Here is a 17,393-nt window from a genome sequence, read left to right as displayed (position 1 = left end):
AAATTCACATTTGCTACCACTATGAGAAAAGGAAAATGAAATTTAATGTACTTACTGCCAGACATCAAGTACAAGCCATTAGGATCAACAGCTAAACTTGTAACTGCATCTAAGTGAGCTACCATGGAGTGGATCAGTTTTCCTTTGAAAGAAAAGATTCAAGTTACTTTCAGCAATTCACTGTTATCTGTATTCACTGTTTAAAACTCACCACAGCCCACTCAATAAATACATTATCTTGTCCCATGATTGAATCAGCAAAAATTCTAAGAAAACCTACTCTTTTAATGTTTACAGGCCCCATAAAGATGCAGAACTAAAACCATCAACTTTGTTTGTCCTTTGTTTTTTCTGTGCAAATCTATCCTGACGCTGCAATCACTGTGCCCATTAAATATCTGTCCCCTAAGGGACTTAAGTGAGTTCAGTAGTAAGACCTTGACTGAGAAGGACATGAGCTGAGTATTCTGATAAGCAATGGATCTAAACTAAATAAGAATACAGTATGATTTTAATCAGCTCAGAGAGAATTAGAGTTCTAGAACAGCTTATTAGCATTAATGATTTGATGTGAAGCACACAAAATCATGGCTTAGTTGTTTTATTTTTAGTTGGAGAAAATAATAAAAGAAAACCTGAAAAGCTCAGTGTTCTCTCTACAATACCTTATGGCATTAAATCATCAAACAATCAATTTTCAGCTTTTGTCTCAGCTTCCATTGGGTGCTCCAAACTCTTTATTTAACACACATTCTAAGCTAGCTTAAAATCAACTAGAATGTCAAAAGATCTCAGTTTAACTTTTAGGGCTGTGTGATCTGGAAGCAGATATGTCACAAGCTGAAGAAAATCAACATTTACAATTGGAACGACAGCTCAACACTACCACTCCTATAAACATTTCCTTTATGTAATTTATAATTATACAGCTTAGCACAACTTCCACCACAGATTTGAAAAAGTATTCTAAGTTTCTACTGTTTCTGCAGAAAAGAGAGATAAAGAAAAAGAGTATATTAAATGTAGAATTACACTCTGCAAGGGAACTGGTACTTCCCAATCATCAAGTAGAGGTCTTAGAAGTGGTGCCTAGGCTCCCTGTCCTCATATCAAAACAACTCAAGACAAGCACAACGAACATAAGCACATGAAAATTAAGAAGCTGCCTTACATGTTTATTATAACCACTAAGTTTAAAGCATTTTAATAGAATTAAAAGAGTGATGAAGGTTCTTTATCATTATTCCAATAAACTTTTAAGTTTACTGACAATCTGGGGGCTGCGTGAGTGAAAAAAGGATTTTTGTTTCAGAGAACATACAGTTCTTAACATTCCTCAGCATCTGCATGCATAACATTAACCATAGTGAAATTCTGTTTGTGTTTTATGTCATACAGCTAAATACTATGACTAGGTCCTGCTGAAGATACAGATGCATACCTGTATTGTTGTCATAGAATTTGATGTGTCTGTCTTCATGAGCAGTGATACTAATTGGAAGAGTCGGATGGCTGATGACTCTGTTTATCTGACAGGAAGTACTGACCGCTAGGTAAGAAAAACAAACAAACAGACATATTGACACATGTAAATTGCTAAGGTCTTTGAAAAACTGCTATTAAAAATGCATATGTGAACAATTTTATATACAATGTAATTTGATCATATAATGTAAACTCTCTCAACCAACACCTTATATGTGTTTTACTCTAAAATACTTTACAAATTACATACACACAAATGCATACGCTAGCCTTACCTTTCACATGAATGTCAATATAATTAAGTAAGGCCCACTTTCTTTTGGTAAGAATAAGTAATCAAGAACTAAGTGAAAATACTATTTTTGCATTTCCCCACCTCTGCACTGCTCCTCTTGTCAAGTCAAACTTTAGTTGTAACATACAGGCAAACAGGAAAGTTAACATCATAGTAAGAATTTTTAGAAGTAAAGAGAACTCCTCACCACCACAGAACAAAAGGCATGTGCTATCACTAGATATATAGTGATTAAAATTGGAGAAAAGAATACTAGGCTGTTCCTATGAGAGACACTTTCTCAGCATTCAAGAATCCTGAAGTATCACTATTTTATATTTATATAAATATACATGCACACATGCACATGAATTAGAAAATTATAGAAAAGATATTTTGGTGGGTTATTTTTTTTTAATAGAAACCCAGATATTGACTTACCAAGCACAATGAGACTTAGAGTCCCTAAATAGTGGTGGTAAGGGCATTTCTGATAACTCATTTCCTATTGCCTAGTTCTCGTATTATTTATTGAATGGAGCTAACTTTTAGAGCACAGTTATGTAAGTAAAAATACTAAACAGAGACTACTAGATCATACTGTGAGCTTTCCTTTTTTTCTTTTTAAACCCACAAATATTTCTGTGCAGTTGTTTGCTTGTTTTTACGACAGCAGGGAAAATCCTGCCCTGTTAAGTAATAATCCAAAGTAAGAAGGTGAAATTTTCTGTCCACTCTTATAAAATGTCAGATTTGTTAAACTTCATGAAAAGAGGTGAGCAAAACTGACAAGAAGGGCTTGCTCCCCTTTAAAAGCATAATCAGACAATAGCATTCACTAACATAAAAGTTTTAGCTGAAAAAAAAACTATCAAAGTTTTAAAAAAGACTGAACATTTCTATAGATTTCAGGTTTCCATTTTGACTCACACATGAAGTCTCATGCTTTAGCTCATTTTGGCCCCTCTCTTAATGATGGGGAACACTGCCATGATCCAAAGCATTATGAAGGAGCTTGTGAGCTCTGCTCATTTTCTTCAGTGAAGACTTCAAACAAAGCCTAACAGAAAATGAGCCAGTACTGCTAATGAAAAAGGTAGAACTTGCCCTATACTTTCACAAATTTGTCACAACTTACACTTGAGATTTGTCTGATATTATCTCTAATTTGCAATTCTGGACTAAAGAGAAAATGGAAAATCCTGATTAAAAAAAACTTTGGAAATTTTGTTCTTGTCCTTCTACCACTGTTCCTTAAGGAATAAATTACAGTATCTGCAGCTCTTCTACCTTCTTTCAAAGCTATGTTTGCTCTTCTACTAAAGAGCTTCTTGCTCTATTATAATAATAACAATTTACTCCTACATCTTAAAACATAATGTTTAACATAATACATGATGCAAGTTACTAGGATACACCGTTTGCCTAATTGCTTGGAAACACTGAAAAGACTATTAACAGTATTTGATCTCCATCAAGCAATTTTTTTCTGTATTGAATACATACTATTATCTACTCCAGACTCCAGGGTAAGAATTCGTTGCCGTGTCTCCATGTTAAAAATGCTAGTGTGTCCAGTGTTAAAGGATGCTACCATGAGGCTTGGGTCACTGCTCACAAGATCAACTGAGGAGGGGATTCCCATTTCTAGAAAACAATGCAGAGAACATTTTCATAAGCAGCAGACTGTGTAAAAAAAAATAGGAAAAGAACACCATGTACTCTGATATTTAAAGAGTCATGATCATGAAATGTTACATTTTAAAATCTACATTATGACAATCCAAATTGATGGTCTTGAGTGATCACCACTTTAAACCTATTTTTCTGATATGCATTTCAACATTCTTTATTGAGATGTTCTATCTGGAACTGAGGCTGGACTGAAATCTAATTTGAATCATGTTGGAAAGTAAGAACCTCACAAGCTCCACCTGCCCTGCCCCTCTTCTTTCTTTAAGTGCAAGAAAAAAATTCAGCCAAACCTTCAGTGCGGGGACATAATATCAAAACGGCAAAATCATTTACATGACAGATGATTTTAAGTTGCTACTAAACTGGACAACTTCAGAGCTTAAAAAAAACCCCAAAGCTTTCCAAATGTAAATTTTACATGCTGAAACTATCAGCATGGAAAGTTACGTAAGTACATTAAAAACCTCACATTACATAACTTTTTCTGTCCTGCCTATTATATATCAGATGACTTTACACACTGGCTATTACAACTCTACAGGACAGAAAGCCAGATCAGCAGAGTTTGAGTACGAGAAACATCCCATAAAATTTCTGTCCTCAAATGTACTTTTCCCTGCCAACTAGATGAAAGAACAACACCTTCTCCAACAGATGTCAGGAGCAGGAGGAGGAAGAGGTAAAATCATAGAATGGTTTGGGTTGAAAGGGACCATAAATACAATCCAGTCCCAGCCCCACTCCTAGGGGCAGGGACATCATCTAATAGATCAAGTTGCCCAGGGACCCAGCCAACCTGGCCTTGATGAGACATCCATAGCTTCTCCAGTCATCCTGTTTCAGAGCCTCACCACTATCACAATCATTTCTTCCTTACACCTAACATGTATCTATACCCTTGTCCCATCTCTACACTCCCTGGTAAATAGATCCTCTCTCCAGCTTTCCTGTAGGCCCCCTTTAGGAAAAGGAAGGCTGCTATAAGGTCTCCCTCCAAAGCCCTCCCTTTTTCAGGCTGAATAACTCTGACCATTTCAGCCTGCCTTTATAGGAAAGCTGCTCCACAGCCCTCTGATCATTCTTGTAGATGATCCAACAGATCCATGCCCTTCTCAGTGCTGGGGGCCAAAGTGCTGAATGCAGTACTGTGAATGGAATCTCACAAGAGCAGAGTGGAAAGGGACAGTCACCTCCCACATCCTGCTGGTCCTCTTTTGATGCAGCCCAGGATACAGTTCTTCTGTATACTTCTGTGTTGCAAGGTACAGCACCTTGCATTTGCCCCTGTTGAACTTTATGAGGTTCATACTGTCCTTCCTTTCAAGTCTGTCCAGGTCTTTCCAGATAGTATCCCTTCCTTACCTCCTGCATATCAACCGCACTACACAGCTTGCTGTCATCAGCAATCCTGGCGAAGATGCACTCAATCCAACTGTCCACATCACAGACAAAGATGTCTATTAGCACTGGTCCCAGTGCTTACCTCTGAAGAACACCACTCATCACCAGTCTCCACTTAGACATCACACTGTTGACTAGAACAATCCAGCCAATTCCTTATCCATTGAGTGATCCAGTTATCAAGTCCATGTGTCTCCAATTTAGAGACAAGAATGTTGTGTGGGATGCTATCTAAAAATCCAGGTTGAGTGTGATACTGAATATTAAGTAATCTAATGTCCATGGATCCAGACAAAGCAAGAATACTATCACCACTCTAAAGACTCACGGGAAAAACACCTCACTTGTACACACTAGTTGTGTACTCAGGAATGTTGTAAAGTATCTATGGATACCACAGTAAAGTCAACCACAGATTAACCATGACTCTGATAGAACCCTGCTGACCTTTGGAAACACAGCTCTGCCAAAATGAAACTACATGAAACGTTTATATTTTGCTTCAGCTATTTAACAAACAAGTAATGGAACATCTGATCAACTTTATATCACAATTCAGAAAATCAATTCATTACATTAACATTCATTTTATCTTGAAGTTGTTCTGAAGAACCAAGAAAGAGCCTTGGTTCATGGGTTGCTTTTAGAACTATCAGCTCTAAGTTGATAGTTCTTAAGATGACAATGTCAGTAGCTACCCTAGAGCAATTACTCAAACAGCAACTTCGAGAAGCGAGGCTCTAAATAACAGGATTTTGGAACGCGCATTACATTTCAGTAATTAAACCCTAATGACTAAATTTTTTCAACTAACAGCATTTAGGATGACTAGATTATTGCTTTTTAGTTCATTCAAAAATTCATGAATTCATTGAAAGTAGCAATCTCTGTCAGAAGCACTAGGAACCTCAACTGGAAAGGTGCTAGGATGCTGAGCTGGACCTAAGCACTGGCTATTTCAAACCTCTCTGGGGGTAAGAAAGGGTTTTTTATTCTTGACAAACCAGTTGCAAGGGCCTAATGGAAACTCACTTTGAATTTGAACTATGGAACAGCTACATTATACTCTGGATCCAGCAATATCAGCAAGTAACCTACAACACATAGTTTTTAGGTATGTGTGACTGTCCGCCTGTGTGTATTTATCAATAATGGCTGGTGTCAAAATCCAAAATCTACTGCTCTTCTAAACAATCATAACAGTATAAAATCCAGTAAACAAACAAGAAAGGATTTCTACTCAGTAGTCAAGATTATGGTAGTCTGAACAGTTAAGCTAATGAACTTAAAATTCCATACCTTGATTATCATTAAATACACTGAGAGCTGGAGCAACTTCTGTAGCTTTCCATAAACGTACAGTGCCGTCTGCAGAACAGGACAGCAAACGCTGGTGTGTGCCACTGTAAACCAGACCCCACACTGCATCAGTATGGCCTACAAAAGCACCTCTTAGAACAGAAGGATCTGTGAACAAAAGACAAACAAACCATATTTCAAAATAAAAGTTGAATTAAGTGAATTGTTTTATCTTGGTCTGTGTGTATGAAGAAGCCGTAACAAGTCAGTCCACAAAAAAAAACCACAAAACAAACAACAACAAAAAGACTAATAGCCAAGACAAGCAGGTCTTATCAGTATAATAGTTCCAATTATTCTATTATTCTTCTTTAATTTCATCAGCACAAGTGGCATTCAGTTTCTCAGTTTGTATTTAATTGAACAAAACAAATTTTCAGCAGAATAAATGGTATTAAAGATAATAAAACAGATTTTGATTTAAAAACTCACTCTTATGGAGCCACTAATGGTATATGTTAGTCTTTTTTCCAAAAGACAGCTTTGAGGCCAATCATATCTGATGCTATGAGATGTGAGGAACATTTTAAAACAGACACAAGGCTGATGCCTATTTATAGCTCATAAACTTTACTGAAATATGTGATTTTAACCGTTTGTAGATAATATTAACAGCTTTGGTCTCAAACTCTACAACCTCTTTATCTCAGCAGCACAGATTTGTAAATGAATATTTATACATACATTTCCTGTCCTTTTTGGGTATCAGGTTTAGTTAGTCCTGTGCTTTTTCAACCTAGTTGTATACCAGAACTGTAATGAGACTGAGGCTCTTTTTAAGAAAATGACAAATACCATCTTCTCATCAACCAACATCATTATTAAAACAAAAATCTACATTAACTGGAGCAAACATTCAAGCTTCTCTTTCACTTTTTCCAAGAAATACTACCTACAAATTATACCATTTTAGCTACACATGGTTAATGTCACTAAATGTGTTCTTTTGCCGGTGTCTGACAGCTATGTACCATAAGAGTCATAGGGGTCGATGTTTGGATTTGTTGTATTCCAGCCATGGATGAGGCCATCAGTTCCCCCACTGTAACACTGTTCGCCATTACTGCTCATCACCACACAAAGCACTGGTCCACTGGAAGAAACCACATGCCAAAAAGTTGACTATTAACATTTTCATTAAGTGATAAATATTGTCATCTTCAAATTTTCCTGTTAAATACAATTAATTTGCTTCACTAGCTGCAATGGAAATTCTGCATTCTCAGATCATAGGCTACACACTACTTCCCACAACAGTATCTCTTCAATATTTGGTAATTTAACTACAGTAAGGACAATTCAGACATTTCATATTTTGAGATTATAGGTTTTATTTTCTTTTTTTCCCTTTATAAAAGTTGAAGATTTTTCTATAAAAACAATTCAGTAGATTTTAATTCACTGGACACAGCTTCATTCTACATATACACATATCTGACAAAAAGGCAAGAGCCTTTTTGAGATGGAAAATCTAGTTGAATGTGAACTGCATAATTTATAGCTTTCTCTTTTATAAATGGTAGTGTACCCAGAGCCAGACAAAAATAGACGAAAATAAGCAGGTATTTTAAATAACATGGGAATAAAAGTACTGCATGGAATCACTAGTTGACATGGTGGGAATGGCTTTAAAATTTTTTGTGTCTGTTTAGAAATCATGTATTTCTCAAATAAAATGGTGTTCTTATAAAAAACTCACCTGTGTGCTCTGAAGGTATATATTGGCTCCACATCAAGAGAAGCACTCCTAAATGAAGTACAAGAAAATGTTAACACACATATGACCTTACATTATGCTTTACAAAAATGTGCCAGAATTAGTAAGGTCTTAAAAATCACTGCTACCTCTTTTGAAATCTCTGCACATCAGTGCAGAGTACATCAGTGGTGGGGAAGGAGTAGAGGGCTATCAGCATCATATGGAGTATTTCCTTAAATGTTACAAATTCCTACCCAAGGAAAGGGTTTGTAATGCCTTGCCTTTAAACCAAAGCTCTAACACAGTTACAAATCACTTAAACTCCTGCTCAGGACTTTACCAGTCAGGTGTTGGGTTGTTTTTGTCTTGTTTTGTTTTATTTAATTACAGACTTCAGGACTACCACCGGCATTGTCCAGTCTTCATAAAAGGTATGATGAACAGCTGTCACTACGTTAGCGTTATTACAAATATATTCGTTTCCTCATGTCCCTAACAATATGAAGGAAACACTGTACACATAAACCTAGCAACACTGCCATCAATGTTTAATTCTGTACATATGTATTCGTGCACATGAGTATACATTTACTTTTTACATATAGCCAAGTTATGCTTATATATTTATACACAGATTCAAGCATACTATGAGGTCACACCCAAATATTTTACTAGTAAATTAGTTTCCCATCTTAGTCTACGCACAAAATACATATATTGAAAAAGAAGGAACGTTTTTTCTTTTTAAAAAATAAAATGAATTCATGAACGTGCATTGATTTCTTCTGGCATGCTCTAAAAGTCTCCATAATTCTCTAAGAGTTTGCTTTTGTACTTAAGGAACAATTTCCGTTAACTCCAAAGGACCACCAGATGAAGCCATATCCACAATTTTATTTAGATAAGTACAATGCTTTAAGGAAGTAAAGAAAAAAAAAAAATCTTACTTTTTTGCTGGGGCTGTTTTTTGTAAATTCCACATTTTTAATGTATGGTCCTCTGAAGCTGTTATTAGTACTGGTTCAACTGGATGAAAAGCTAAGCCTCTTATTCCATCAAAGTGGCTTCTTAATGTGAATTTGGGGTTCCAGGTCTTTCTCAGTGCATCTGTATTGTTTCCTATCTAAAAATAATAATAAAAAGGCCACATTTGTGATTAATCAGATACAAGGAAAGGATATCAGAGCTTTAGTTTGCCATTCTCAGAAGATGACAAATTACCTTTTTTTCATTATAACCTGTTGAATAACAGTCCACTGAAAGCTCATCAGACTACTCAAGTATGAAGATAGATACTCTACAAAGGCAACAAGTCTATCTCTGCAGCAATGCATTCTGTGCAAATCTTAAATACTCCACATGTCTATTAGGTTGCACAAATTAAAGGTTGTAAAGCACCTTTCTGACTAATACTGCTATAAATTTTGGTATTTGAAAGTTGACGTAGCTGTTGGCCCATTCATTAATGCTGGGCTTTAATCAAGCAAACTGCTGTGCCTGAATATCTGAAGTACCACTAACATGTTATCTATCTATATCTAATAGGGATCTAACAGAAATGGAGAGATGTCTAGCAGTGCAAAAAGGAAGACAGTCTAACCTATTCACTTAAGGCAATACAAGTTCTGTGACAGCACACAACAAGATGATCTTGCCAGAAAACAATTTTAAAAAGGCAAAAAAGTCTTGGCTACATACTAAGAATATTACTGGCAAGCACTAAGATGTCATATACACAGAGGTAGCTACTTGGCACTGAATGCATTTTACACAGATCCAAAAAGAAAGCCCTAAAAGATAAACAGTTACTTCAACATTGTTCCTCTGAACAGATGTAGTAAAAGGTCAAATGGACTTCTATGAATTTCTCAACCAAGATTGCCATGGTTAAATTTGCCCTGCTGTAATCACTGCAAACAATCCATTAATAAAGCACTGATATAAACAGTCATGCTTAAGATACAAATACTTTCACTATATTGAAAGCAATGGATAATCCCAAATAATTAAGTTTTATCAACTTCAATAAAGAAATAACTATCATGAGACACTTTGAGAATCTATGTTTTGTTCTAGAATCTAAACCAAAAATAGGTTTAAGAACAAGAGTTGTTCTGTTTCTCTTTCTAGTGTTGCTTTTGGATTTATTAGCTATGATTCACTGAGGAGGTTCTGTAGATTTTAAACAAGAAAGGAGGCATAGCAAAAAGTGGGTTCAGTCTCATTGTTTTACTTTGTAATTATGTACGGTCTGCTCAGTGAGGCCACTCAATTTCTTTGCCAGCCTACTGAGCTCAGCTGGTTCAGTGAGGGAACAGGCAAATGCTGGAGCTGTTGCAAGGATGGGGCAGGACTGCAAAGTTAGCAGCACTGTCAGGTTTCCTGGAGACTGGCCAAGAAAGTCCCAGTAAAAAGTGTGCAACACATACAGAGTACCCACAGATAACTGGAGTAGAATTCGTCTGCCTGAAGACACGCATCTAACGCCTATTTAGGAGATGGAAGGAACTGAACCTTGCCTCCAGGTCATACCAGATGCACAGGTCCTGTGTCACATCTGTCAAATCCATAGACACTCCAGAGCACCTAACAAGACATACTAGTATTGACACTAGCATTCAGTTTGTTTCTCATTCAAAGATGTTCTTTCAAAAGAGTTTGATTTGATATGAATTCCAGCTGTTGCAGTGGGCCCACAGAAGGGCTATGAAGATGGTCAGAGGGCTGGAGCACCTATAAGGACAGGCATATGTATTATATATGGGGCTTATCAGCCTGGAGAAGAGAAGGCTCCAGAAGGACTGAACAGCAGACTTCCAATACAGGAAAGGGCCTATAGGAAAGCTGAGGAGGACTGTTTATAAGGTCTTGTAGCAACAGGACAAGGGGAAATGGCTTTAAACTGGAAGAAGGCAGATTTAGACTAGATATTAGGAATAATTCTTTACTGTGAGGGAGGTGAGACACTGGAACAGGTTGCCCAGAGAGGCTGCGGATGCCCCCTCCCTGGAAGCATTCAAGACCAGGCTGGAAGGGACTTTGAGCAAACTGGTCTAGTGGAAGGCACCCCTGCTTGTAGCAGGGAGGTTGGAACTAGATGATCTTAAACTTAAAGGTCCCTTCCAAACCAAAGCATTCTGTGACTCTATAATTAGCTCATAAATTGTGAAGCAGGCTGGGGCAGTTCCACTCAGGAGATCAGCAGGTGGAGACAGATCCTAGTTCTGATGCGCTGCCTGTTTGGCCACCCCATCATCATTCACAAGACTGCCAAGAGCTCCAAGCTCAGTTACTAACAGGGCAGCTGGCCTCCTTTTTCTCTTCCCACCAAAATACAACAGTGAGGTAGTCTGAGGTTTAAAAAGCACAGCTGGTGGGGAGGAGGAGTCCACCCCAGAATAAGCACTTGACTTGGTTTTGCCTTTGATTGTTATGTATGTGTCTAACTATGCAATGCATACAATTTGAAAATTCCTAAAATAGCTGTGGTATGCAGATAGGATTACAAATATGTCTGATGCAGAAAGTTGAAGGCAAACAAGCAAGAACCTACTGCAAAGCCTAAAACCTCCAATTTGCCACACAATGTGTTATTGGTGTATCAAATGTAGTAATTCTGTAGTTTACATGCATCGTTTACTATCATTTACAACAGTAAAATCAAAGATAGTGATAACTGAAAAGTCAAGATTTACTGTTGGATACGATTCCTCCCAGATATTCAGTATTCAGAAGTTATATCCACAATCCACCAACAATGAGAGAGATAGGTAATGCAACAGCAAGACCAATCTGAAGTTGAAAGATTACAAAGGTGATTATTAAAGTAATACCTGAAGCATCTTTTACCAAGAAATCAGAAATTCAGACAAAATTGTATGTAAGTGCAATTTAAAAATAATTCTCTTATAAAAAAAGAAAGAAAAGGAAGCCATATGGTAAACGTAAAGCTACAGAAGTGCTGGCCAAATTGCCTGCTGAAAGTCTCTGGTGCAGCTTGTCACTTGAAATGAGACTAATGCCCACATCAGGAAAGATCAGCCTAACTTCTTCCTATCCAAGTTTTAAACATTTGCAAGGACAGAGAATCCACATTTTCAATGGGCAACCCCTACATAATACTTTTTCCCTAATGGCCAACCCAAATTTCCCACGCCATATTTTTCTTTACTCTTTCCTTGTTTTAACACCTGGCACAACAGAGAAGCTTGATTCCATTTGCATCTTTCCAATACACTACTATTAGAGAATCCCTTAGCCTCCACCATATCAAACTAAGCAAGATCAATTCCCTTAACATCTCTTCATCAGTCATATGCCACCAAAGGTTCTCCAGTTTCTCCTCAATTTGCTTGAAGAGAAGTGGCCCAAATATGCATACACATATGGTTTCACCAGCTCCACATAGCAAGAATGCTAATTTCACTCAATTTGCTGGCCATGTTACTAGCAATTGCGCTCAGTGTCAGTGGGATTAAAAGTACTCAGCTGTTTCATTATCACCATTTACAGATACTTTCAACTATTTGAATGACGCAGCAAGCATCTAAGAGAAGAAGAGCCTGCATGGCAAGAATGAAGTCTGCTGCGTATGAGAAAAAGATATTTCAAATAAAAATTTGTTACATCTTTCAGCAGGATAATTTTAACAGGAAAAGGTTATCTGCAGAATCTACACACATGTAACTTCCATGTGCCTTCATCAAGTAGAGACAAGACACTGAGTTCCTGTTAACAACCACTTACATCATAAGTCAGCGAATCTGCCTCATTGGCCACTGTGAGGCCAGCCAGCTCTCCAAGACCCAGCTCATTTTCAAGGGTTTCATCTGTTCCCATAATGAAAGATTTCCCTGAAGAAGGAGGGAATGTTAAAGCTTCCACTGCAAGAAAAACAAACAAACAAAACAAACAAACACACAAAAAACAAACCCTGAAACACAGGCTTATGCAATGCTGATTTATAAAAGTATATTTTCCACCTTCAAAATACTAAGTAGCTGAGTGCAAAAAAAATAAAAGGATCACTGTACTTACCATTAAATTGTATCCTCTGACCATAATACATACAGTTGAAGTGTGCAAGTGCAAGACACTAAGTGTCATTAACCACAACAGGAAAGGCTATGCTATCATTCACACATATATAATGCAAAAGTAACACAGAAAAGAGCAGGCCCTTCCCCACCTCAAACAGACTCTGAAAGAGCAACAAAAAAATAGCCAAGAGTTGGTGGGAGCAGCTGGAATTCCTTCATAACACTGTATTCACATATATACAAAAGCATGTCTACAGCGCGGCTTGTTTACATGCAATTTCATCTAGCAATGAGCTAGGTAGAAGCAATGAAGCTTCTTGTACTTCATTGCTACTTGTAAAATCAGTTCAACCGCCAAAGAGATTAGTTAGCATTGAATTCCATGTTTTACTAGCAATACCCAATCTTACTCATTCGCAGCTGCTAGAGCATGCCTATAAGCTCTCCACTCACCATATCATAAACATACCCATAGGCAGATTCACCAGAAATGGAAGGATAAAAGGCTATGAGTGCAGTTCACATATGTGTCACCATAAGGCTCCGCATCAAGTGAAACAACTGGAAAGAATCTGGGCCTTTACCAACTTCCATCTACAACAACTCTCCAAAACTATATATCACAAAATGAAGACTGAATAGATAAAAATGTATTAGCTTCTGAACATGACAGACTTTACTCAATGTTGCATACTGTATAAGTCAACTTAGAAGGGTTTTGCAGTAAATTACTTCCTAACCCTTCTACCACTCTTTTAGTTCCATCTTAAGTACAACCTTTGGCAAATACTGTTGCTACCAGGGAGGTAAAATAAACACCATTTCATTCTCAGTAGTTTAGCATTGATATTGATACACCAAATAAGTTAAAACTGAACAAACTATGGTTTACAGTGAACAGACTGATTTATTCAGGCTGCTTCCCCATGTCTGAAGGCATCAGGTACAGATGCTATTCAATTCCTCTCCAGACCATTCAGCATAACTAACCCAATCTTCCTGATCTTTCCATTCCACTTCACATCTCTATAAAGTGTCCTGTTTACTTTCTACAGCCTTTGAAAAAGAAATAAAAGCCCTTCAGCTCTGCTGTTTGATGAAGTTTCTTAGATATTACCTTTTAACTACAAGCACCTCGTATCTTCATCACACTCAAGTCTAAACTTTTGTTGTCTTCATTCTCTCTAGTATGTAATACTCTGCTCAGTACTCAATGCATACAGAATGTCAAATTTGGAAAGCTACTAGAATTAAAGTAACAAGTATACGCCAAAAATATCAATAGGTCTCAAATTTACAAAGGAATATGCAACTAGTAGCTTGGAACACCAAACTTGGACTAATAACAGTCAACTGTTCTCTTCTGTTTTCATCACAGCCTGAGTCTCTGAATTAAAAACACAACCCTGAAAGAAGATGAGAATAGAGTTTTGCTAATATGGCTCTCAGTACATGTGAGAAAAGTTGGAAAGAAAGCATACAACAAAAAATTCCTACACTTCTCCACGTGTTGCTAAGTTACCCCCTTCTTTCATAAAGAAAATCACCAAGCATGTAGGAAATAGAACTACTGAGATCTTCAGTAACTATGCCACACACCAAGGCATCTTCAACATCTTAATTATAACTTGGACAACTTACATTTTCACACTCACTGTAAGACTATAAAGCCAAAACCACATCTTTCTCATTTTTCTAAATACATATTTACCATCTAAATAAATAACATGATATGATCTTTTACAAGTTTATATATCCTAATACATTTATTATGCTGCGTATTCCAGCAGTTCAAATGTTGAATCAAATACACAATTTAGCAACTTATAGAGGCAATACTAATAAAGGAAATCACATGCTACGCTGCAAAGACGCATGGCTCTCCATACAAGCAAGTAACTTAAGAATCTCATATTACAAGCCACCAAATGCCAAGTAAATTTTTTCCACCATGCTGAAAAGTATTCAGCCAGGGTTTTACTTAGGTTGTTATCTTTATCTTCCTAATAACTGGAGGGAACAAATATATTATTGCATTTAGACAGAACTCATAATACTGAATCAATATTTGTGAAGTGCATGGAATATCTTAGAGGATACTCTTAAAGCAAAAGTAACTATAAACATTTACCCTTTACGAAAGTGTAGGCACATTTTTAATATTTACCTTCATCTGTCCTGTTTATCTCATGTTCAATGAGCCTTGAGCTACTGGGCCTAGAAGAAGGTGCAACAGATGGCTGTAATGAAGGGAGATCATCAACATCTCTCAAGTTTGCAAGCATATCTTGTAGCTTTGACCTGTTGGGCCCTAACCAGAAACAAACAAACAAACAAAAAATAGTTTATGGATAATTCATAGTAGCGTTACTTATTACATCAGATGCAGCGTAGCAGCACATGCAACAAAGGATCCTACCCTGCATTAAAATGTTATCACACATACACAAAAATGAGCACCTATTTGCAGTAATAACGAATTACCCAGCGTGAAATGAATTTATTGAAAAGAAAGTGATAGAAGCAACCAAGAATTGTGAATGCACAGCTTTCCCCACATTTACACATTCGTACTGCCAGCTGCATGGAATGATGAAGAATGCCTCCAACTGAATCACAGTAACAATGACTATATTATTCATTTTTCCAAAACAATTGATAGCATTTGTGAATATTTCAATATTTGTGCATCGGGTTCTTTGTGCAGCATATTCTTATCATAAGACAAGTATTTTCAACTTATTTGTGCAGTAGTGTAGGACTGTGGAATTACATAATCTAAAGAAATATAACTGCATTAAAATATAAATACAACCGGATTTACTGGCCTACTTCCTGAAGCTATATATGGTGAAGACCCATGCCCTTCTTGACACTTACCCGCACTTTGCTCCATCATTTTCCCACATCCCTGTTTTGACTGTTTTATATAGGATTGAGGCTGAAACATATCTTCGGTAGTTTTTCCTGTTGTAAGTTTAATTAAGAATGGGAAAATGTCTTACCCATAGTCCATTATGTTTTGTTTTTTTTTTCCTAGACCAGCAATAATACAGCTATTTTCAAGCAGCTTTAACACAGAAGTGTACTTTAATATATGTATGCTCTTATTACTTCACAGGAGTGTTTGCTACAGCCTTGCAAAATCATAAGTTTACTAATGTAATTGCAAACTCCACTTTGTCCACCCTAACCATAATGATAGTTAATTGACTAAATTGTGTTTAACTCATTAGTTACAAAAATATTATTTGATTGAGGTAACACTAAGTAGGATTTTGCAAGATTGCTTCACTACAGCATTTGATTTATATAAACAATATTATAGTTGATAGCAGTTTGTCATCTAAACATGATTTGGGATGAAGCTTAAGTTACAGTAACAAGCTTTTTTTAGCTTAGCTTTGTTTTATAATTTAATGTCAAGATATTTAGTCCCTTTTTCTTCCCCACACTTCCTTCCTCACATTCTTCTTCACCACGTGCAATGTAACAAATAGCTGAAAATGACTGTGACTTCCTAATTTTTCTGCACTGATGCCTACCCACCTATGGTTTGCTCACGGAAAGATGCTTTATTTCTGTTCTGCAATAAACCATTTGGTCTCCCAAGATCAAAGCAATTAAGTCAATCCAAAAAAGATACTATAAATGTTCTGAGTAGTTTTCCTTATGAAGGAACACTGGATGACTAAGCACTGCCATACATCAGAAATTTGTCTCATAAATGAAGAGAACGATTTCCAGTAATATCTACATCTGTATGCAGTTAAATTTCAGTTTTGTTACCAAAACAAAGTAAGTACTCAATAGTTGTTCAAGAATATAACTTCCATCATTTGATTAAATCATTTATGCTAGCTTAACCCTACAACTATTTGCCCTGACATAATATAACACATCCATGTATTAAAAAAAAAACACAACAACAAACAAATTAAAAATACCAGGTTTTCTGAAGTCACATATTGGTACACCCTCTCTACCTTGACCATAAAGATATTTAAAAACAATTTTATGAATCACAAGCACTCTGGTTGTCCAACTCAACTTCTTACTAGACTTGCAAATTCCAGTAACTCAAATGATTCCAAAGGTGACAAAAATATCCAAGAAATCTGAAGTATGGTAATGGTTAACTTTAAAAAGTTTATTCTGTGAATTTGGTTAAAATTGATCTATCTCAGCAACGTAACCTACCATGGAGCAATAAGCAGCTCATCACATCAATACAAAATCTAACACCAGTCAGCCTCTAACAGTGATACGAGGGTCTGGCACCTTTCTATCATTATACATATCTTTTTGGAAGTATCAACGGGATTTATAAGCATCTTCCAACATAGAGAAACATCTCCCATTTCTTCCTGGACTACATGCAGTATTACTAACTTACATCATTTGCACATGAATTCTCAGTATGGTTAGATGCTTGAAGTAA

The 17,393-nt window shown here is 36.6% G+C and overlaps 1 protein-coding gene across 3 annotated transcripts in view; it reads right to left on the bottom strand.

The window, feature by feature from the left end:
* STRN (striatin) overlaps positions 1–17,393 on the bottom strand; it is a 58,693-nt gene that overhangs the window by 4,058 nt on the left and 37,242 nt on the right. The window contains exons 9-18 of one of the 3 annotated variants that reach the window (XM_015857577.2): positions 15,833–15,919; positions 15,120–15,263; positions 12,660–12,796; positions 8,861–9,036; positions 7,914–7,961; positions 7,186–7,307; positions 6,155–6,322; positions 3,266–3,406; positions 1,442–1,549; positions 56–142 (exon numbers count right to left, since the gene is read on the bottom strand). In XM_015857577.2, the coding sequence (XP_015713063.1) occupies positions 56–142; positions 1,442–1,549; positions 3,266–3,406; positions 6,155–6,322; positions 7,186–7,307; positions 7,914–7,961; positions 8,861–9,036; positions 12,660–12,796; positions 15,120–15,263; positions 15,833–15,919 (1,218 nt within the window). The remainder of the gene's footprint in view (positions 1–55; positions 143–1,441; positions 1,550–3,265; positions 3,407–6,154; positions 6,323–7,185; positions 7,308–7,913; positions 7,962–8,860; positions 9,037–12,659; positions 12,797–15,119; positions 15,264–15,832; positions 15,920–17,393) is intronic. The other 2 variants (XM_015857578.2, XM_015857579.2) reach the window with 2 other exon arrangements.

This window comes from Coturnix japonica, chromosome 3, assembly GCF_001577835.2.
Source record: "Coturnix japonica isolate 7356 chromosome 3, Coturnix japonica 2.1, whole genome shotgun sequence".
Classification (NCBI taxonomy): domain Eukaryota; kingdom Metazoa; phylum Chordata; class Aves; order Galliformes; family Phasianidae; genus Coturnix; species Coturnix japonica.
The sequence above is the reverse complement of the archived record's forward strand: the minus strand, read 5'-3'. Positions and strand labels throughout refer to the sequence as shown.